The sequence below is a fragment of the Miniopterus schreibersii genome (genome assembly GCF_964146895.1).
Source record: "Miniopterus schreibersii genome assembly, chromosome: 16".
Lineage (NCBI taxonomy): Eukaryota > Metazoa > Chordata > Mammalia > Chiroptera > Miniopteridae > Miniopterus > Miniopterus schreibersii.
Window position 1 is genome coordinate 11,611,573 of NC_138116.1, and position 22,631 is coordinate 11,634,203.

Below are 22,631 nucleotides of genomic sequence, written 5' to 3' on the forward strand. Positions count from 1 at the left end.
GAAATGAGACTATTGTAGGAAATTTTCTAAAAAGTTAGTAGGCACTTTTGCTTACCTAAATTTTTATTCTTTGTCTTTCTCACAGTTCATTTGGAATTGAAAATGAATTTTTATTTGTTATACTGTTTAAGTTTACAGTTTTTTTGCTTTTTTAGCTACACCTTGTGTAGGTAGCATTTCCAGTTCATTTTTTTGGTTTGTCTTTTCTTTAATTTGAGATGTCTCCAAATATTTATATAGACATGAATTATAGAGATGCATACTGCCATGTCTGAATAATTAATGTGACTGCTAATTGGTTAAATTGGTTCAAATTTATGGAAAACTGCATATTCTGGTGCAGGATATTAATGGTATATTAAGAGACATGGTGTGTAAGCTGAACAAATAATTACAAAAATAATAAGAGATTTAATTAATTACCTAAAATTAATAGAGTTTATCTTTTTAAAAAATTTTTATTTAAGGTATCTGATTCCGGTGGAGAATTTTTTTTCAAGTCATCTGAGCTATTTGAGAGTCCAGTCTATTTGGAGGAAGCTGCAGATGTACTTTGTATTTTACAAGCAGGTACTGTAAAGCATGCTAAGATACATTTCGGATATAGTTTTTTGTTAAATGATACTGTATAACTTCTAAACCTGGAAAGTACCTTAAAAAGTTAAGTCAAGCCCAGTGGCATGGCTCAGAAGTTGAACACCAACCTATGAATCAGGAAATCGCAGTTCGATTCCTGGTCAGGGCACATGCCCAGGTTGCGGCTCAATCCCCAGTTGGGGGCGTGTAGGAGGCAGGCGATCAATGACTCTCTCATGATTGATGTTCTGTCTCTCTCCCTCTCCCCTCTCTCTAAAATCAATAAAAACATATCCTTGGGTTAGAATTAAAAAAAAAAAGACAAATAGTAGGGCAAGTAAGTAAATTATATTCCACAGTATGAAATGTTATACAGCTATTAAAATAATGTATTTGAAGAAATTTAATGATTTTGGAAAATGTTTACAATATGTTAAACTGAAAAAAAGCAGAGGGCAAAATGGTGCGTAGAATATAATCCCAGTTTTGTTAAAGTTAAAACAATACCCATGGGGAATTAAAATAAAATATTTCAGATTATTAACTTGGAGTGATGGGATTAGAGCTGGTTTTTTAATAGGTATGCATGATCAGACTTAAAGATAGAGAATGGAAGGGCATGGTGACTGCACCTGTAATCCCAGCTCCCAAGGAGGCTGAGGCCAGCGGATCATGGGCCTCTGGGACTTTGGAACTATGGCTCTGTGTAGAGTGGTTGTCCACACTGGGCCTGGCACCAGCATGGGGCTCCAGAAGGAGTCTGGGGATTCCAGATTGTCTAAGGAGCAGGGGACCCTGCCTAGGCTGAACACGGTGCACGTCAAACTCCCTGTGCTGGGCGGTGGTGGGACTGCACCTGCAAGCAATGCCAGAAGTTCCACCTGGGCATACAAGGTGTCCTGGTCTCTTTTAACTTCCTTTTTCAGGATTTTATTTAAAAAAATTGTTATTCCCCAGCATTATTTATGCACACAGTGGACCACCAGACTTCACCAGAGGGGCACTGTACATACTACTGTTAGAAAAAAGATGACATAAAAAGGCAAAGAAGATTTTAATGAAAACAACTCTTTGACCAGCACTGCAGCAGTGGCGGTGTTCTATGTTGTGCTAACACAGTAGCCACTATCACATGTGGTTATGGGTTACTTGAAATGTGGCTAATGTGACTGCGGAACTGAGCTATTTTTAATTTAATTTAAATAATCACTTAAAGTTGGTGGTTGTCCTACTGGACAATTCAGCTCTAGGCTATGAAAAGGAAATGCCTTAATTTCATTGCTTTTAAGTGACATCAGTGAAATGTCAGAAGACATTTACTGTAAATACAAGGAAATGTCCATTCTTTAGTAGTAAGTTTGCCTTTGTTTTCTCATAGAGCTCCCTTCCCTGCTTCCTATAGTTGATGTAGCTGAAGCCTTGCTGCATGTTAGGAATGGTGCCTGGTTCTTGTGTCTGTTGGTGGCCAATGTTCCTGACAGTTTCAATGAAGGTAAATATAATTTTAAAATGGGATACAGAGGAGATTTAGTTGGGCAGGTAAGGACCTATTTTTGAGCGGAGAAGAAATATTTATGGTGTTTTGATACTTTTGTCCTTGAAAGTTTAGTGAGTACTAATTGTAGAAATATTAAGTTTAGAGATTTCAAAATTGTTTTGCAATTAACAATTTAAATACAGTGAGTATGTAGCAAAATTTTTTTTTGCCATTAGTCACCAGTGCTATAATGGGATGATAAACAATACCAAAGAACTAGAAGATAAAATCCATGCGCTCAGGAAGCTAAGGGGAGAGAAGACATATATATCTATGAAATAGCCAGAGAGCAGTCAGGGCCAGGTATATGTAATCAGAAATACCAGCAATCAGGCCTTTGTTTTTTACTTTATTGCTATCAGTTTGCAGAAAAGTATAGGGTGGAAATTGAGGAAAATCAAGTGAAATTTTCACGTCTATTTCAAAATACTAGTTATTGAAGATTATTGTTTGGGTGTGAGTGATATAAAAATAAAAACATTTATTGAGCAAGGTAATTTGCAAATTGGGAGCCAAGGAGAAAAAAAATCACTATACCTGGGGGTCATAATTTCTGGCTTCATCACTTATTCTTTATGTGATTTCCATCAAGATACTTAACTTCTCATCTTTAAAATGGAAGTATTAATAATATTTCTCTTATGTTTCTAAGACACATACTGAATATCACACAATACGTAAAAGCCCTTTGGAAGCTGTGTCCTTGCTGACTTTCTGTTTGCCTGTTCTAATAGTTACTGAGAAGGGTGTTGGTGTCTCCAGGCCTAATTGTTGATTTGTGGATTTCTCCTTCCAGTTTATCAGTGTTTACTTCATGTATTTTGAAGCTGTTAATGGGTCCATGTACATTTAAGATTGTTACATCTTTTTCATGAATTGAGCTTTTTTCTTTTTCTTTATGAAATGTCCACTGTCCCTGGTAGTAGTCCTTTTAAAGTCTAATTTACCTGATATTAATACAGCTATATCAGCTTTCTTTCAGTTAATATTTGTATGGTATAAATATAAATATATATGTATATATTTTAATCTGTCTGTGTCTTTATATTTAAGGTGGATTTCCTGTATGAGGGTTTTTTTATAGACAGATGTGTCTTTTAAAAAGATATTCAGTGCCAGTTTCTTCCTTTTTAATTGGCATATTTAGATTATTTACATAGACTATTTAATGTAATCATTGTGGTGGTTAGATTTAAGTCTGTCATCTTGCTGTTTGTTTTCTATTTATTACCTTTTCCATGTTTCCCTTTGGATTGAAATTTTTTACAACTGCATTTTATCTCACTGCTATTTTATTAGCTATACTTCCTTGTTTCATTTTTTCCTTTGCATTTATTTTTTTATGTTCATAGAGTTTACAGTACTCATCTTTAGCTTCTGGCAGTCTACTTTCAAATGATTTTACACCTTTTCACATATAACGTAATATACAGCTATTTATCCCTCCTGTCCTTTGTGCTGTTGTCATAGATTTTACTTCTACATGTGTTACAAACCTCAGAGTACAGTTTTACTACTTTTGCTTTAAACAATTAATTATATTTTAAACTCTTTAAAAACACAAGGGAAAAAAGTCTTTTTCTTTATCCACATTTACCATTTTTTGGTGCTATTTGTTCCTTTGTGTAGCTCCACGTTTCCTTCTGGTACAATTTCCCTTTAGTCCGAAGAACTTTTTTAAAAACATGTTTTATAGTTCAGGTTTGCTCATAACAAATTTCCCCAGGGTTTTTTATATCTGAAAAACAAACAAACAAACACAAAACCACTCTTAATTTTGCCTTCATTTTTGAATGATATTTTCATTGAGTATAAAATTTCAGGCTGGCATTTTCTTTTAGCTCTTTCAAGATGCCATTCTATCCTCTGGTGATTTTTATCTCTGTTTCTCTGTACATGATGTTTCTTTTTGCCTCTGACTACTTTTATCTATTTTTTAAATTCTTCTGGCTCCTTTTAAGATTTCCTCTTTATCACTGCTTTTCAGAAACTTGATTATGATGTGTCTGGGTATGATTTCTTTGTGTTTATTCTGCTTGGAGTTTATTGAGTTTCTGGGTTTATAGTTTTCATCACATTTGGAAAAATATATTTTTGTCTTTCATTCCCTTTCTCTTTTGGGGACTCTAATTATAAGTATGTTTGAGTACTTGATACTGTCCCACAGGTCAATGTGCATTTTTTAAGTCTCTTTTCACTCTTTGCTTTATTTTTCCCAGGTTTTTTTTGCTGTGCTTTCAAGTTTCCTAATTCTTTTCTCCTGTAGTGTCTAATCTGCATAAACGATTGATACTCAATGCTGAAAAAGTTTTTTCTAAATTCTTACTTACAAAGCTTAAAGTAATAGAGGCCACTCACGGTTCAGTTTGCAGGGGCCTGATCAAAAATGGGGAGCGGCAGGATGAAGAAAGCCTTGGAGGGAGGCGCAGGACCGACGCCCTGCGCTGCTTGTGTAAGATGAACCCTTCTCAGGCCCTCAAGGTCCGCGGCATGGTGGTAAGAGGCCTTATTTTTCTGAGACAAAAGGCTTTATATTAGGACCAGGAACTTTTCTCAAGATGTTTTTAGGACCTTGTAGGAAATTATAGTTACATATTGGATGTATTACCTTCCTCTCTGGGTTTTTATGTTTTGTGATACATTTTCCTCTAACCTTTAGAGGCTTTAGATTCTGAAGCACCTGGCCCTTTTCCTTATGATACTGAGTTCAGTTTGTGTTCTTTGCTGTGTTAGGTGGAAGAATGTCACCTGCCAGGCCTTGGAGTAGCTTTGACATTGGATCATACGAAAAATGAAGTCAGTGAGGATGGAGTGACTGACTTGGTTTGCTTTGTCAGTGGTTTGCTTCTTGGAACAAATGCCAAAGTCCGGACTTGGTTTGGAACTTTTATCCGAAATGGACAGCAGGTGAGGGATAAATATCTGTGTAGGTTAAGGACCAGGATATTTTGGCAATTAGTAAAAGAGGAAGAAACACTGTTAGAATGATATAGACCAGTGGTTCTCAAACTTCTTAGCCTCAGGAACCCTTCTAACATTTAAAAAAATCATTGAGAAAACCAAAGAGCTTTTGTTTATGTGCTTTTATCTATTGATATTTATCAGATGAGAAATGAAAATCGAAATAGTTGAAATAATTTATTTTTAAAAAATAGCAATCCTGTTAAGTGTGAACATAACACATTTTGAATGAAAAATAGCCGTATTTTCTAAAATAAGAAAAAATTTAATAACAGTGACAGTGTTTTACGTTTTTGCAAATCTCTTTAATGTCTGGCTTAATAAAGCCTTTGGAAAACTGCTCTGTACCCTTGTGAGAAAATAATAGTAAAAAAGGCCGATAATGTCTTAGTATTATTAAGGACATAGTTTTGACCTTCTGGTTTCCCTGAAAGCATTTGAGAATCTCCAGGGTCCTAGGTAAGACTCGTAAGAACTGCTGCATTAGGTCATTAAATAAGATTTGTATCCAAGTTCTGCTTTATTTCAGGCCCATTTGAGAACTAATTTTAAGCTTTGCTTTTTAAAAGGAAGTTAATATTTATTGTGTACCTTCTACTGGTTGGGCACCATGCTAAGCACCTGGTATGATCATCTTCTATGTAATTGTCCTTTGAGTGCAATAAATTTTCCTTATTTGAACTTAATGTTATTATTAAAGCAGGTTTATCATATTTTACTTGGAAACACTCTAAAAATAATAACTAACATTTGCCTAGTCCATTATAGTTTAGAAGTGCTTTCATGTGTATTATTTGTTTGTTCATTCATTCATCTGTTTCACAGATATTAAGTGCTTGCTGTATGTCAGGCACAGTGATAGGACTGCTGAGTGAGAGATGACTAAGACATTATCCCTGCCTGAAAAACTGTGGAGGTGATAGACTTACAAACTCCTAACTTAGAACAGCCCTGGGAGTTAAATATTGTTAATAAAATATTTATTTCCTTGTCATCAAGGAAATTGGGGTTCAGAGAGGTTAACTAATGTACCTAAAAGTACTTAATTAATAGCAGAGGTATTGTTTCAATTCAAGATCTTGTGTCTCCAAAATATGAGCACTTTGTACTATAGCACACATGACTCTAAAAGTACCATTTATATATTTTTACAGCTCAAATTGTAATTAATTTAATGTTTTCTATATAACCAATCCAAATTAGGGTAAGTAGAGTATTCTTGAAATGAGCCAGTGAGTTTTGAGTGTGCTCGATTGGTTAAAATGAGATTCTGCAGTTATGACAGCCTCCTTAAATGGGTCAATTTCAGGTGTTACCTGGGGAGCTTGGTTTGAGCTTCCTTTTGACTTACTACTTGCTCCATGCTTTCTTCTTTTTGTGGTTCATATTTCTTATAGAGAAAAAGAGAGACCAGTAGCTCTGTCCTTTGGCAGATGAGAAGGCAGCTTCTTCTGGAGCTGATGGGCATCCTTCCCACAGTAAGAAGCACCCGCATTGTGGCAGAAGCTGATGTGGAGATGGAGCCCAATGTGTCTGTGTATTCGGGGCTGAAAGAAGAGCATGTTGTGAAAGCCAGCGCACTCTTACGTCTGTACTGTGCTTTGATGGGCATCGCTGGACTCAAGTATTCAATAATTTGATATTTTACCTTTTTATCATTTTACTTTCTTGTTTCTAATCCCAAGGAAGTGAGTCAAAGGCCTTTTATTCTGAGGATTTGGGTTTTCTGTTGGGCTTATTTAGTGGGCTGGCCTATATCAACAATGAAGACCTATGGCAAAACATCCTTAGCTGGGCTGTATCTATCTATTTTGGTCTGATTGTAAATATAATTATGTAAATATGGGATGAGCCAAAGCAGTTTAAGAAACCTATGACTTCACCACAGCTTGACATGAGTATAATGAATGATCTGTGAGTGATTCTTTATGTAGCCCATGCAGCCAGTTGAAGTAAATATCTCCTGTGTTTCCTGTTACAGCTGAGATCATAAATTGATATGATGTGCTTATTAAGCACAAGGTTTATCATTTAGTTAGTGCACTGTATCCTTTCAAATAATGTCCTCACCTGTCTCACACAGTCCTCACTTTGCACGTCTTTGATACATATGAATTGCACTTACCACTGCTGAGTTAAATATTACCGCTCCTTCAACATCTAATGTATCAGTTACCCTGATACATTAACCACATAATTGTGTAAAGTACCAGCTTTGCCGAGAGCTCTTTAAGCCACAGATTACTGTAAATAACATGCACATCATGATCAGTGGCCAACTGCATCATTTCTTTTTAAGTCTGTCAGCAATTGGTCACCGCACATCGATTACTTGGTTTATGAATAGACAGCAGAGTGGGTGGTTGTATTGTCTCCTTGTCTCTCAGTGATAAAAATAGATAACTGAAAGAGGGAAGTAGCCAATAAAGATGAGAGTGAAGCAAAGAAACAAAAAGTAGTAATGCTGGGAGACATTTGAACCAAATGTAAATAGATGATAAGTGACTTGTGAGAATGTTAACACACTGCCATTTGAGAGACCCTAGATGTGCAGCCAGTGAACTTGTCAACATAAATGAGTAAAGTCATTGTGACAAAAAGGAGATGACGACGTTTCAGAGGAGTTGATGCAGGTAGAAATCTTCACATGAAAGGAACTCTTGGACACTTCGTAACTGAAAGTTGGGATAAAGTGTTAGAAGCTGAATCAGACTTAGAAGGGGGTGTGGCAGTTCATGAAGGGTTAGAAAAGACATTCACTCTGTGTTTTAAGTTGTACAATGAGAAGAAGGCAAAGGCTGTTAAAACTACTATTGATAGTTCTATTTTTTTTATGAAGAAAACACTTTATTTCCCAGTGAGTCTAGTATTTTCAGTTGTAGAGTGCTATATAAATATTAGTTTTACTATTTTTTTTTATTTCCTTATGCATTATAACTGACAGTTTTTAATGTTTTGACAAAAAAATTTAAAGGTCATGGAACAGGTGAAATTTCCCCATTGATTATTAAGATTGCCATGCATAGTTTCAGCTTATGTGGTTATTTTTATGCTTCTACACTGTCGTGCCCAGTAAGCACTGCTGTGTTTTTGTCTGAGGAAGAACACTGGTTGTAAACTCAACAGTTTTGCTTTTGACAACTTAAGATGTTAAAGATTTTATAAATAGTGAGGTGGTATTACAAAGCTTAAAATTTGTATCTGAATGGTTAAACTGTTGGGAAGTCCCTTTTCTTTCTCTCTTCCTCAACTAAAAAAAGTAAAGCGTAATCATGTATTCCCTTTTTAGACCCACTGAGGAAGAAGGGGAACAATTGCTGCAGCTGATGACAAGCCGTCCTCCTGCTACCCCGGCTGGGGTTCGCTTTGTTTCACTTTCCTTTTGTATGCTGCTGGCCTTTTCTACACTTGTCAGGTACCTTAATATATAAATTGCTCTATTTTCTCAAGGTCTGCTTTTGTTTATTTATTTTTTAATTTAAAAAAATTTCAATTACAGCTGACATTCAATATTGTATTAATTTCAGGTGTACTGCATAGCGCTTAGACATTTTTATAACTTACAAAGTGATCCCCCCAATAAGTCTTGCACCCACCTGACAGCATGCATAGTTATTACAATATTACTGACTATATTTCCTAAGCTGTACTTTACAATCCCAAAACTATTTTGTAATTGCTAATTACAGAGAGGAAAGGAGAGCGAGAGAGAGAGATAGAAACATCAATGATGAGAGAGTCACTGATCGAGCCCACAGCCTGGGTATGTGCCCTGACCGGGAATCGAACCCCGATCACCTGGATCCTAGGTCGATGCTCAACCCCTGATCCACGCCCGGCTGGGCACCTTTTTTTTTTTTTTTTTTTAATGTTTTTATTGATTTCAGAAAGGAAGGGAGAGAGAAAAACATCAATGATGAGAGAGAATCATCAATTGGCTGCCTCCTGCATGCCCCCCCAACTGGGGACTGAGCCCGAACCTGGGCATGTGCCCTGACCGGGAATCGAACCGTGACCTCCTGGTTCATAGGTCAATGCTCAACCACTGAGTCACGCCGGCTGGGCCATTCACCTTTTTTTTTTACCCAGTCCCCCAGTCTACCTCCCATCTGGCAACCATCAGTTTGTTCTCTGCTCTGTGAGTCTGTTTCTGTCTTGCTTGTTCATTTATTTTGTTTATTAGATTCCACGTGTAAGTGGAATCACATGGTATTTGTCTTTGTCTGTCTGTCTAGTTCACTTAGCACAGTACTGTCTTTCTAACTTGCAAATGCAGTAACTAAGACTTTTGAGAGATTTTGACTCTTTACAATCTTGAAAAAAAGCACAGGCCCTCATCCTTCATCTCTACAACTTCTTCCTACCTCATTGGCAATGGCCAATTCAACACACTATTAATTTGAATTAATATTTCAAAATAGGGAAGGAAAAAATAATTTCTACCAAAAATAATTTCAGAGTGCTTTCTTAATTCTTATGCTATTATATCTGAGTTAAACTAGTGACATTCTGGTATGTTTTATATAGTACACCTGAACAGGAGCAGCTGATGGTAGTGTGGCTAAGTTGGATGATAAAAGAAGAAGCTTATTTTGAGAGGTAAGAGACTTTGTTTCAGTTAGCTGAGTAAGTTTTTCTTATCATCTGTTTGGAAATTCATATTTTGTTTTCTGTTTCAACAGTACTTCAGGTGTCTCTGCTTCTTTTGGGGAGATGTTATTATTGGTCGCTATGTACTTTCATAGCAACCAACTTAGTGCTATCATTGACTTGGTCTGTTCCACTTTGGGGATGAAGGTAATTGTCTTTTATCTTCTTTCTAAAGAAGGTGTTTCTAAGCTGGGCATTTTCTTGTAGTGTAAAGTAAATAGATTTTGATTTTGAAGTAATTTTAGTTTAATAGATTGAAATTTTATCAGGAGCGCTTAGGAAAAATTACATTACAAAAGCATTTATTTACCAGAATAATTGATGTTCAATGTAGAAAGCTCAGAAAGCACAGAAGAGAAGGGAAAGATAGAATTCCATTGTTCAGAGATATCAAATATACTATTGTTAACATTCTGGTGTCTGTTCTTTCTTTAAATTGACATATAGATTGGTCATTTTAAAGAACTTAGCAATACATCATGAGCATTTCCTCATATCAGATATTCTAATACAGTTCAAATTTCAGTGGCCCTATAGTAGTCCACCATGTGGACCAATCATGACTTTCCTAATGGATCTTTTCTTATTTGCCATGTAAATTTTCTGATTTTGGAAAAATGCTTAGATAAAAACCTTATTTATGTAAATATATACACAGGTACTCACACATGTATATCTTCAAATGCTTTTTGGAATATTTCCTTAGGATAAAGTTTTTTGGAGGCAGTTACTAAGAGAGTATGATGATGTTAAGGTGTTATGAATGAGTATTGCCAGATTATCTTCTGGAAAGATTGTAGCAATCTCACTGTTTTCATTAGTGAGTGAGATTGCCTGTTTTCCTGTACTCTCACCATCACTGGCATTACCGAAATTTGATTGATAAAAAATAGTCTCACTTATTTTGCATTTCTTTGATTACTAGTGAAACTTTGGTTTTTATTATTGTCATTATTTTTATAGTTTACAGTGGTTTTTTTTTGGTAATTTAAAAATTTATGTGTTTTGGCTGGTTTGTTTGTTTTGTGAAAGACTTATCAATGTATCAATTTTTCTCTAGGGATTTTTATGATTTGTTTTTTATTTTACTGATTCAAAAGGGCTCTTTATATATAAATGCTATGCCATTATGCCTTATATATCATATTTCATCAATTTCAAGACATATTTTACCCAGTATTGAATTGGGATGATTCATTTTACAATTGATGTGTAATGTGAATGTGGTCGTGTTCCCCCCCTTTTTTTCTTAAAAAGCTACTATTAAATCAGTGATGTATTTTATAATCCTTAGTATCTTCAAAAGTGGAGAAGTACATTATGTTTCAATTGATTTTTCCCAGTTGTTTTTGCCACATGGATATTAGAGTGTGTGTGTGTGTGTGTGTGTGTGTGTGTGTGTGTGTGTAGTATGTTATTTCTCCTGTGGTTCTTTGCTGTTATGCTTAGAAATATTTTTCTTTACTCGGGTTTGTAGAAATGGTCACCTATATTTTCTTCTAGCGCTTTTGTAGTTTCATGTTTTACATTTAAATCACAATTCATTTGGAGTTTATTTTGGGTATGGTGACATGTGTACAAATATACAGCAGGTCCAATAATGTCAGATTGTTCAATGTCATTTTGTTATAACATTGATGAGATGCTGTAGGAACCTCTTGTTACTATCAATTAGCCCATGGTCAAATTGGTTTAATTTTACAGTGGTTGGCAAAAGCAGGTTTACAGTTGTGAGTACATGAGACACAGAGTTTATTCTTGCATTATCATTAATTAATTAATTATTGTATTTTTTGTCTTCTTTGTAAGCCTACTTTTGCCCACCCCTTTATGTCAGTTCTCTTAAAGTTGCAGAACCTATCAACAACATTAAGTGAGGACTTACTACATGTATTCTCCAGAAAGGTAGCTGTCCCACCTCTCTTTTATTGAATAATCCACTTTTCCCACTGACTTGAAATGTCAGTAATAGTATTTATTAAGTACTTTTATATGTTGGTTCATTTTCTGAAGAAAAACGCACTTTAATGTTGGGTCTGAGAAGCCACTTCTGAAACAGAGTATTTGAACATTAATATTATATATATATTATCACAGTCATTTTAGATAATATATTTACTAGAAAAAGTTGTGTTCATATATTTTTATATCCTGTTGGAATTTTTTTGGTTGTTTTAGATTGTAATTAAGCCAAGCTCCTTGAGCAGGATGAAGACTATCTTCACACAGGAAATCTTTACTGAACAGGTACTTTTCACTTTATTCTTAGCTCCTTCTTTAACTGTCTTGTAACATTCTTTGGGGGAAACTTGAATATCTCAGTTTAAGAGAATAATAAGGTTATTTTTCTATTCTTTTTTTAGTTTCCAATGATGATTTATTTAATCTTTGAAACATTTGTAAAAAATAATCCCATTTAAAATTTACTTTTAAAAGCTGTTTACTACATACAAAAGCATGTTTTAAATTTACATATTTTGGGGACTTTGAGCAGACAGGGTGTAGTATCGTTTGGATTTGCCAGGAGAAAACTAAGGGGCCTCTTGAAACCTTGGGCTGCAGGGCCAGCTCCTCCGGAGCGCAGCGTAAGCCGCAGCCTCCTGCCCTCGCGCGGTGCGTGCGTGTCCTGGCGCCCGCGCCTCCTCCCCGGGCTGCTCCCGCCGCACTTTAGTCCTTCAGCGGAGGAGCCTGAAATCCAACCTGTGTTCACTCGTTCCCGCAAGTCAGGCCTGAGACTATAAAATACATGCCTGAGACAGCGAAACACTCGAAGGCGCTCACGGGCGCCTCGTCACTGCGGCTTTCAGGGCGGCTTCTCACTGCGCCGGGCCCCCGCCCCGGCCCCGCGCCAGGAGACTCCGTGGGTAGTTTCAAATCGCAGGAGGACAGCTGTGGGGAGGGCCTTTGAAAGGCAGCTGGAGGTCCGCGCATGACGCAGTGAGAATAACCATAAAAATTCCGTTTCTGTTGATGCGCTGCTCTGTAATTCACATGTTTTTCAAAAACTGTTTTCACCTCACAAAAACCTTTTGAGGTAGGAAAGTCAGTATTGTCCCCTTTTGTACATATGAAACTAGACCCAGAGATAAAATGACTTATCCAAAGGCATTGAGCACAGATCATATGATTCCAAATTTTATATTTTTCAACTTACTATACTACCATCAACATATCTATGTTTAAAAACAGCATATCTATGTCTGAGGTTAAAAACATTGGAGAACTTTACAGACCCCTAAGCGTATACTACCTCGTCATTCAAACATAATCAGATCATGTAATAATTGGTTTCTATCATTCATTTCTAAGGCCTACACTTGTATTAAGTATGACCAGTCTACCTGCTAATCCTTCCTCTTTCAGAAAAACTTTGTATTTAGTTCTATCATGTGTATTAATACTTTTTTTCCCTTTTAGGTTGTCACAGCGCATGCAGTTCGGGTCCCTGTAACCAGCAACCTGAGTGCCAACATTACTGGATTTTTGCCTATTCATTGTATTTACCAGCTTCTCAGGAGTCGTTCCTTTACCAAGCACAAAGTGTCGATTAAAGTATGACCTTACATTTATATTTCAAGCTACACCCTCAGTTAATGCTTTTTCCCCAGCCTTAGTTCAGTTTGTAGGCCTTTGCTGTGGGTTTTGTGTGTGAAATATTTCTATTTACTAGTCATTTATATAGTTATAGTAATTAGGAACTTAATTTTAGATTTTAAAAATAATATAACTATTAGTTATTTACAAAATGTATAGTGTTACCAATTCATTTATATTCTCAGTAATGAAAACCTCAGTAAGAAATTGCCATTTCCTATCGTTTGGTTTTGCCACCAAGCTGAGAAAGATGCTAGTCCATAACCAGCATTTGTGCATTTGTCACAAGGATACCCAATACCTAACTTGCACATATTTTGATGTTTTCAATTTGTCATAGTTGGCTATATCAAACAGTTCAAAGGCCCTCTAAAGAAAAGGCTGCATCCCAGGGGTGAAGAAATCTGTTTGAACCTTTTCTAGAGACTTATTTATAAAGAGCAATGAACAATATATGCAGTGATATATCACTTTAATTATCCTTGTTTTTATGATTTAGTGAAGTTGTTTTCTAGCTGGATGGTGTCTTCTACTTTATATATGTAGCAAGTGAAATAGATAAGAGTCCAGATGCACACCCAGCATTTCTACATGCCCTCAATCTCTGCAGGCAGTTAAGGAATAGTCATCCATAAGTGCCGTCAGAGCCACTTTCTTACTCCATCTGAGGATTCATTCCTCTTCCTCAGTTTCTCTCTGCTGTGGGGTCTACAACCACACATATGGTGCCCTACATGCAGATGTAGCAGGGACTACAGTTTCCCCCCACTACTTAAAAATAGATTAAAAACCCAAAGTTCAAACTCAAAACCCAAACCCATCATTTTAGATTTCTCTTCCACTGGACAATATTCTCAATTAGGATATAAAAGTAGTTCTCAGTTTTAAATGAAAGCCTGTGAAATCAGAGAATATATTTCTAACTGCTACAAGTTAATAGTGAGTTTCACTGATTCATAAATCATGTAAAATTGTATGTGCTTTTAAAATTTCACTTGCTTTTTCTTATTGCCATAATTGATTTAGTGCCTATAACCTTTTTCTAGGACTGGATTTATAGACAGCTGTGTGAAACCTCCACTCCACTCCATCCTCAGTTACTTCCTCTGATTGACGTGTACATAAATTCTGTACTTACTCCTGCATCTAAATCTAACCCAGAAGCCACAAATCAGCCAGTCACAGAACAGGAGATACTCGATATTTTCCAAGGAGTCATTGGGGTAAAATAGTGATTTTGTGTGTTTTTTTACATTGAGTAGCTTATTTTCTTTTAGTTTACTCTTTTGTCTTCTTTCTTTCCTTTTTTTTCTTCTGGTTATTAGAGGACTTCTAGGTGATTCTGAATTTAAAATGGGATTAAATTTCTTTAGATTACTTATAAAAATATAAAGAATGATATTAGTTCCAAGTAGTTTGTTGAAGAGGCATTTTTTGAGAAATTCTTTTAAAAGCTTCACTTTAAAGTCTTAGGAATACCCTGGGGATTGTGTGTTTATCAAAGGACCAGGTGACATTTAAACACCTTCTGACACAGGTTTGTTTAGCTTCCTCTGAGTCTAAGATATAACTAGATTTATTTATCAAGAAATTGAAAAAAATATTTTCTCTATTTTTTTAGAAGGAGGAATAGTTGCATGCTTTACAAATATATATTAATGTGTAATATATCTTTTTTAGGAGTTATTTTCTTTATGGTAATTTCCAATAATATTTGAGACTCCTGTAAGCCTTTTTCAAATGCAGCCTGATGGGATTTCTGTTGAGTAACAGCTGAAATCTTTTCTTTTTTTCCTATTTGAAAGACTGTTAAAGCATGTTGCCTTTCATCTCCCATGCCATCTAAAATTTAATTTAAACTTCAAGTTGTCTCTGAGTAATGCAAACACAGCAATGTTTTTCCCGTTGTATCTGAGCTTGGGAGCAGCAATACTGAATAGTCTATTTTGAATACTTTTGCTATCAGAAAAGCACCCATGAAATTTAACATTATTTTAAAGCATCTCTGTTACCTTCAGAGTGACAACCTCCGCCTCAATCAACGTTTCAGCATCACAGCACAGCTTTTGGTGCTTTACTACATACTGTCGTATGAGGAAGCTCTCCTAGCAAACACAAAGACTCTAGGTAAGCTGTGCATGGCGGAGTGTTTCCAGTGATACTTCATTTTCTTTGCTTATATTTTGTTACTTCCCAGGCTGTTATGTGAGAAAGTCAGGTCAAATGTTCTAACAAGCTTCAGCTTTGTTCTGTAGCCTTTGCAGTGTAGGCACCATGTACTCTGATCCATGAATACATGTATGTGTGGGCACCTAACTACCCCTTTCAGGCTCAGTCCTCCTTGTAGCAGGCTAATTTAATAGATAACAATTGCCTGTATTTTAACAATTTTAGTGATCTTAGTAACTAGATATAAAGTAGGAGCTAAACCTGAAAGAATTGTAACATTTTTTTGCTTGATTCTTCATCTTTTATGAGCTATACTCTCAGATTAAAGTGAATTAAAAGTAATTGGACATTGTGCTCCCATTTGGGTTGATGGTTAAGATTTGTGTTGTTTCTGACGCTTTATTTCTCTCATGCTTCTTGCCGTTGACTGACAGCTGCCATGCAGAGAAAACCAAAATCATACTCGTCCTCTTTAATGGACCAGATTCCTATCAAGTTCCTTATTCGACAGGCTCAAGGGCTGCAGCAGGAGTTGGGAGGTATTTATTTCCCTTGCTTTTTATTGCTAACACCCATTATTAAATTTTTTCTTTGGTTTATAATGTTATAAATTTAACAGGTGGTCAATGTTGAAAATTCAAAATATTCCAGAGTGAAATTCCTGATTACTTCCATCACTGATCTTACTTCCTGACCCCCCTTTTCCTCCCAGTCCCCCACTTGCCTCCCCTCTGGAAACCCTCAGTTTGTTTTTAACCTTCTCGAAGGAAGACAAATGCATCCTCTGTGGGAATCATCAGTACTGCTTCAGTTGGCCAACATACTTAGCTGTATGACTTTGGGAACCTTAGTAAATGTCTTTAGCCTGTTTCCTTACAGTAGAATGGAGACAGTATTGCTTACCTTGTAGGAATGATAGGGTGAAATGAGAAAATGTACATGAAGTGCCTGAGGCCTTTTTGGTATTCAGAAGTGGGCAGCTTTAATTTTACCCATCTATAGCAATGATGCCAACTAGGTAGAGAAGACATGTTCTTTGATAGAAGCCTATCAAAATTTCTGAGTGAGGCCTTTTTCAAACTGTCCGTCATCTCCTTAAGTGGATATTCCGTTCTCTCTTTTTCTTTCCTTTCCCCTCAACTCTTGAACTACTGCTATGTCAAACAACTTTTCCTGGTGGGAGACTTTTCTGTTGGGATAGGGTGGAAGAAAGCTTGAGAACTTTTGACAAAAGAAGTAGTTTCCAATGTCCTGTGTATCAGATCACTTGGTGATCTTTAAGCAGGTTCCCTAGCTGAACTACTGAACAGAAGCTCTCAAACTTACTATGTGTGCACAAGAAGTGCACATTCCTTTGGCTTGCTGAAAATGAAAGGGAGAAGGGAGAGAGGAGAGAGATGATTTTGGTGTTTAAGAATGAAGAATCCAATTGACTTTTCATAAATTTTCAAGGGTTGCATTCTGCTTTACTCCGTCTCCTTGCAACTAACTATCCACATTTATGCATTGTGGATGACTGGATCTGCGAAGAGGAAATCACAGGGACTGATGCCCTGTTAAGGCGAATGCTCCTGACCAACAATGCCAAAAACCACTCTCCTGAACAACTCCAAGAAGGTATAGTAAATTGATAATCCTTTTACCCCTTTAGTAGTACCTGGGGTTAACAATATTTTGGTGAATATATTTTAAGTAATTCTCTTTGACTATGAGTGTGTTTTTTCTTTCAGTTTTTAAAAAAGTTTATTTTAGAGAGAGGAAGGGAGGGGTAGAGAGAGAGAGAGAAGAGAAACATCGATTTGTTGTTCCACTTACTTATGCATTCATTGGTTTATGCTTGTATGTGCCCTGCCTGGCGATGGAACCCGAAACCTTGGTGTGTTGGGACGACAGCTCTAACCAATTGAGTCACCTGGCCAGGGCGAGTCTGAGTTGTAACCCTTTCTTTCTGACATGCCTCTATCTGTTTCCTTGTAGGTCCTAAGTTATATCACTAAACAGGTCATGTGGTTTCAGGAAGGTCCTAAACTAGTTAGGAATAAGTGCCATGGAAGAGAGCAGTGTACTGGTTTTGAATGGGTGCTGTTCCTGTTCAGCATTGAATCAAACAGAAATATAATGCGAGCCACACTTACAATTTTAGACTTTCTATAGCCACATTAAAAAAGTTAAAAACAGGCAAAATTAATTTTAGTAATTATTTTATTTAGTGCAATATATCTAATATCATTTCATCATGTAATCAATATAAAAAACCATTAATGAGCGATTTAACTGTTTTCCATCCTAAGCCTTTGCCGTCTGGTTTGCATTTTATACTTAGAGCGCATCATATTTTGAAGCAACTACATTTCAGGTGCTCAACAGCCAGATGTGGTTAGTGACTATTCTACTGAAGAGCACAGTTCAAGACATTTTATTTTATTTTATTTTTTTACTACCAGCAATCTGCTGGGTGCCTACAACTTATAAAGGGGCCCACCCAGAAGAAGGTATCGAGAAGTCGGAATCCTTCAAGTGAATGCTATGACCAAAAGCAATACTAGGGTATATTTTCATGTTTCAGTCAATTTTTAAAATCAGTCTGAATCACCAAGGAAATGACATTTGTCTTTGAGACACTAATGTGAATTTAAAAATCAGATATTTTTTGTTTTTTATGAAATAATTACACTTACCATGAATTTTTCTTAAGGCCTCTATTTTAAAGATAGCCAGTATTATGGCTAGGATTGAAAGTTTTACTTTTTTCTTGATTTGCTTGGCCTATAGTCTGTAGAGCAGCGATTTTCAACTGGTGTGCCACAAGAATTTTTAAAACGTGGAATACCTGACTATTTAGTCAGAGGCATTGACCTCTTTTCCCTTAGAGTGTCAAAAAAAATGACAACAGCCAACATAACAATAGCTGTGGGGTGTGAAGGAATCAAAGTTATATCTATTTTTTTTGTCATATTGGCAAAAAATATATTTTTTGGTGTCCCACAGAATTTTAGTAGTTATGTGTGGCATGAGCTGAAAAAGGTTGAAAATCACTGTGATACAGCAATATTACTTCCCATTTGGTAAGCTGTTTAGAATTTAGATTGACTGCTAAGTTTTCCTTTCAGCATTTTTAGCTGTCCCAGTAAGTTACACACAAGTGATGCAGATTCTAGAACACTTGACTCTGCTCTCTGCCAGTGAACTCATACCATATGCGGAAGTATTAACCTCCAATATGAACCAGCTGTTGAATGCAGGGGTTCCGCGGCGAATTCTTCAAACAGTCAATAAACTATGGATGGTTCTTAACACTGTGATGCCTAGAAGGTAATTTTTGTATTGTTCCAGGAAATAGATAAGTGTATAGCAGTGATTATATACAATAACCTAAACTTAGATGTTTTAAAATTGTTGAATGTTTGACAATAAAATCCTTTCTGAAGACTGTTAATTAAAGAGTTGTTATAACTTAAGGAAATGAATAAACTTTATCTTCAGAAACAGAAACGAGAAAGTTCTTTAAAAGTGAGCCCTCACATATACTCACTTGTGGCTGATTGTGACTTAGATCAGCATTGTGATTATCACTGCAGTGGCTCCAAATTTTGCTGAATATTAATATTACCTAGAGAACTTAACTCCTGATCCACAAGTTGTAACCCATGCCAATGAAATCAGAATGTCTGTGGGTGGAGTCAAGCATTGTTATTTTTTTTTAATGATTCCCTAGGTGATTTCAGTGTACAGTAAAATTAAGAGAACACTGAATTTATTATTTTGTCTTTAGTCAAATGGGTCTCTACTGGTACATAGACTGTATCAGAGAGAAAGAAAGAGAGAGAGGGAGCAGAGAAACCTTGATTTGTTGTTCCACTTACTTATGCCTTCATTGGTTGATTCTTGTATGTGCCCTGACCTGGGTTTGAACCCACAACTTTGGTGTATTGGGACAGTGCTCTAACCAACAGCTACCCGGCCTCAAATTTTTATTTTAAGTGCCATGATTATTCTATGACAGTGGTGAAGATTCTTGAAACTACTCTGTGTTTAATGTTTTATCTTCATTTGTTCTAGAGACATAACAATAGGTTAAATTTCTATAGTTTTTAAATTTTTCAAAGTTCATTCATACCAGTTTTCTATTTTTCCCCCCTGAATATATCTTTTTTAAGAAAAAAAGGACTGGATGGCTACAGGTTTCAATTATAATATAGCTATTTTGAACATGTGATTGTTTTCTCATCAGGCTGTGGGTAATGACAGTTAATGCACTTCAGCCTTCAATAAAGTTTGTTCGACAACAAAAGTATACTCAGAATGACCTGATGATAGATCCTCTCATTGTTCTAAGATGTGATCAGAGGGTACACAGGTATGTGTCATTTGAATTTCATTTTTATTAGAGAGTTATACTTTGGAGAGGCAAAGAAACTGAAGAAATTCAGTTTAAACTTTATCTAAGGCTCTTGCAGATAACTGGTAGTATGGCCTGTGAGGTTTTTTTTCAAGTTGTCTATGTTCATGAACTGTATATTCAGTTTAATATTTAATATGTGATTAATAAACCTGGCCTTAAAGAAATGTCATTCTTGGTGCTGGCAAACTTCAATAATGGCTGTTCTTTCTCTCAGAACAAGATCAGTAAAGAATAATACCATTTCTGCTAGCTTTGTTGAAAAGGCTTTTTAAAAAGTTGGTTTATTGTGAACCATTACATGCATTAAAACTGTGATGTTTTTGGCATCCTTAGTTGTAATGTTTGTTAGCTTCAATGATTCCACATCTGCCTATAATTCCTTGCCAGTTGCTGAACTTAATTGCTTTGAAGTGTTGTCACCTCAAGGGGCAGAATTAATTAATTCACATCATTAATATTTGAATTTCTAGTTGCTATGCTAAATAATATCAAGTAAATAAATAAGTTAAGGGGCCTGTCTTCACAGTGATTATCGAAGGGGAAATAAGACAAATAAATGAAAAGTTAAATAATATGGTCATAGGTAGATGAATGGTATAGTAAATGAATGCTGTTAAAAGTTCAGGAAGATGTGGAGGAAGTGGGACCTGATTAGTATGTTAAAGGATACAAATAGGATTTAGGAGAACAGATACTATAATGATGGTAGTAAGGGGGCCAAGGAAGGTATTGTGGGCAAAAGAATACAAGCAAGAATGGAAAAGACTTACGTGGAGAGGTAAGGTTTTGAGAAGACCAGATTTTAGAACTGGAATGTTCGATTGGGGTTATACTATGGGGGACCTTGAGTATTGGGCTAAAAAGATCATTTAGGTGGTAACTTAAGAAGGGAAGCTTTGTGCTGGGGGGTTTAGAGGGGAAAGAAACTGGAGTAAAGGAGGCTAACTAGGATATACCCTGAATAGACTCATCTGTCCTCATACCTGGGGATGATACTCTCGAAGTGACAAAAACCTGCAGAATCGGCCAGGTACGATTTGGCAAGATCAGGGTCTCAGGAAATAGGAATCAGAAGAATAAATAGTATTAGTGATGTTAAGTTTCTAATAAAAGGAGAACAATAATGAATAACATTTCCAGAAAAGAGCCACTTCTAAAACGATTTAACAGGGTTAAAAATCCACTTAAGTAGGTAACCTTTCACCTGAATTGCCTCCAGTTGTTCAGGGAGTTGTTAAATTATGCCATCATATGTACCTAATGTTTTTGTAGCCGGAATTTTTACTTCTGAACCTTTTCTCATGTTAATAGATACTTATATTAATTGGCTACATGGTATTTCACATAGACATGCTATGTTTAGCTCAGTCCCTATTGTTGGATATTTTATTTCTATATTATTGGTAGTGCTGTGGTTACTGTTCTATGTACTGAGTATTTCCTTAGAATAGACTTTTAAAAATGGAATTATTGGGGCAGAAGTAACATGTTCATTTTCAAGACTTTTGATTCCTATTTTTATTGTCATCCAGAAATGTGGAACTATTTTACATTCCCCTAACTGTGTTTGATATTGTACACTTTCCTACACTATTATATATATTTCCCAATTTGATAGGTGAAAAATGGATTCCCATTTCAATTTACATTTTAGATTGAATATTTTAGTATATTTATTGGCTGTTGGCATTTCTCCTTTATGTTTTAGCTTCCCTTTCTATTAGATTGCTTATCTTTTTGATTTAACGAGCTCTTCATAAAGGATATTAGCTCTTCGTATATATATTGCTGTTTTTCCTTTATTGTTCTATTGCCTTGCCTCTTAATTTTGTTCATTTTTAAAATTTAATTTTTTTACCAAGTGAACATTCACGAGTATTTTTTTTAAAATTAAACAATATGAAAAGATATACACATACACAAATATGTGATGTGTAGGATTGCTTTGTACTAACCCCGTGCTGGTGGTGGGAAAGTGGACGGAGGTGTAGATGAAAGCACGCTGGCCATGTGGCGGTAACTGTTGAAGCTGGGTGATGAGTTCCTGGAGGTTCTTTCTCGTGTATTTTTCTTCTTTCTGTATTTAGATGCCCTCCACTGATGGATATTACTCTACACATGTTGAATGGATATCTTCTTGCATCCAAAGCCTACCTTAGTGCTCATCTGAAGGAAACAGCAGAGCAGGATCGGCCTTCCCAGAATAATACTTTAGGTTTAGTTGGACAAACCGATGGCCCAGAAGTCACTAGAGAAGAACTGAAAAATGCATTACTGGCTGCTCAGGTAATAAAGTAAAATTTAGTCAAGAAGGGCAAGGGCTTCACTGTTAATCAGTTAAGTAGAAGGCGTATTATGCTTTCTATGTACAAAGGTGACAGATTGTGCATTCTTTTTATTACAAAATGTACTATAATAGTGTTACCTTTACTTCTAAATATGTATTACTAAAATCAGGAATGATCTTCATGATACTAATTTAATACCCATTTAAATAAGATTTACGTTTTAACAAAATATAAGACTTTTGCTCCTTAAAATGAAATTGTGGAGACAAACCGAACAAAAAGTATATATGTAGGGTGGGACAAATGTAGGTTTATAATTGTGAGTATGTGAAACGAGTTTATTCTTGTATTATTATTTATTAATTATTTTATTATTTTCCATACGAACAACTGTAAACCTACTTTTGTCCACCCCTGCATATCATAAAATGTCAAACAATGTTAAATACTATGA

General features: G+C 35.8%; 1 protein-coding gene across 10 annotated transcripts in view; it reads left to right on the forward strand.

Annotated features, from left to right (window-relative positions):
• Window positions 1–22,631, forward strand: part of INTS2 (integrator complex subunit 2) — a 30,912-nt gene that overhangs the window by 3,644 nt on the left and 4,637 nt on the right. For 6 of the 10 annotated variants that reach the window (XM_081160891.1, XM_081160892.1, XM_081160893.1 and 3 more), the window contains exons 4-21: window positions 468–570; window positions 1,955–2,068; window positions 4,479–4,609; window positions 4,847–5,020; window positions 6,472–6,698; window positions 8,364–8,489; window positions 9,602–9,673; window positions 9,757–9,871; window positions 11,573–11,629; window positions 11,903–11,971; window positions 13,142–13,276; window positions 14,365–14,541; window positions 15,337–15,445; window positions 15,922–16,026; window positions 16,940–17,104; window positions 18,598–18,799; window positions 19,719–19,844; window positions 21,977–22,175. In XM_081160891.1, coding sequence (XP_081017017.1) covers window positions 468–570; window positions 1,955–2,068; window positions 4,479–4,609; window positions 4,847–5,020; window positions 6,472–6,698; window positions 8,364–8,489; window positions 9,602–9,673; window positions 9,757–9,871; window positions 11,573–11,629; window positions 11,903–11,971; window positions 13,142–13,276; window positions 14,365–14,541; window positions 15,337–15,445; window positions 15,922–16,026; window positions 16,940–17,104; window positions 18,598–18,799; window positions 19,719–19,844; window positions 21,977–22,175 — 2,406 coding nt within the window. The remainder of the gene's footprint in view (window positions 1–467; window positions 571–1,954; window positions 2,069–4,478; window positions 4,610–4,846; window positions 5,021–6,471; window positions 6,699–8,363; window positions 8,490–9,601; window positions 9,674–9,756; window positions 9,872–11,572; window positions 11,630–11,902; window positions 11,972–13,141; window positions 13,277–14,364; window positions 14,542–15,336; window positions 15,446–15,921; window positions 16,027–16,939; window positions 17,105–18,597; window positions 18,800–19,718; window positions 19,845–21,976; window positions 22,176–22,631) is intronic. The other 4 variants (XM_081160898.1, XM_081160897.1, XM_081160899.1 and 1 more) reach the window with 1 other exon arrangement.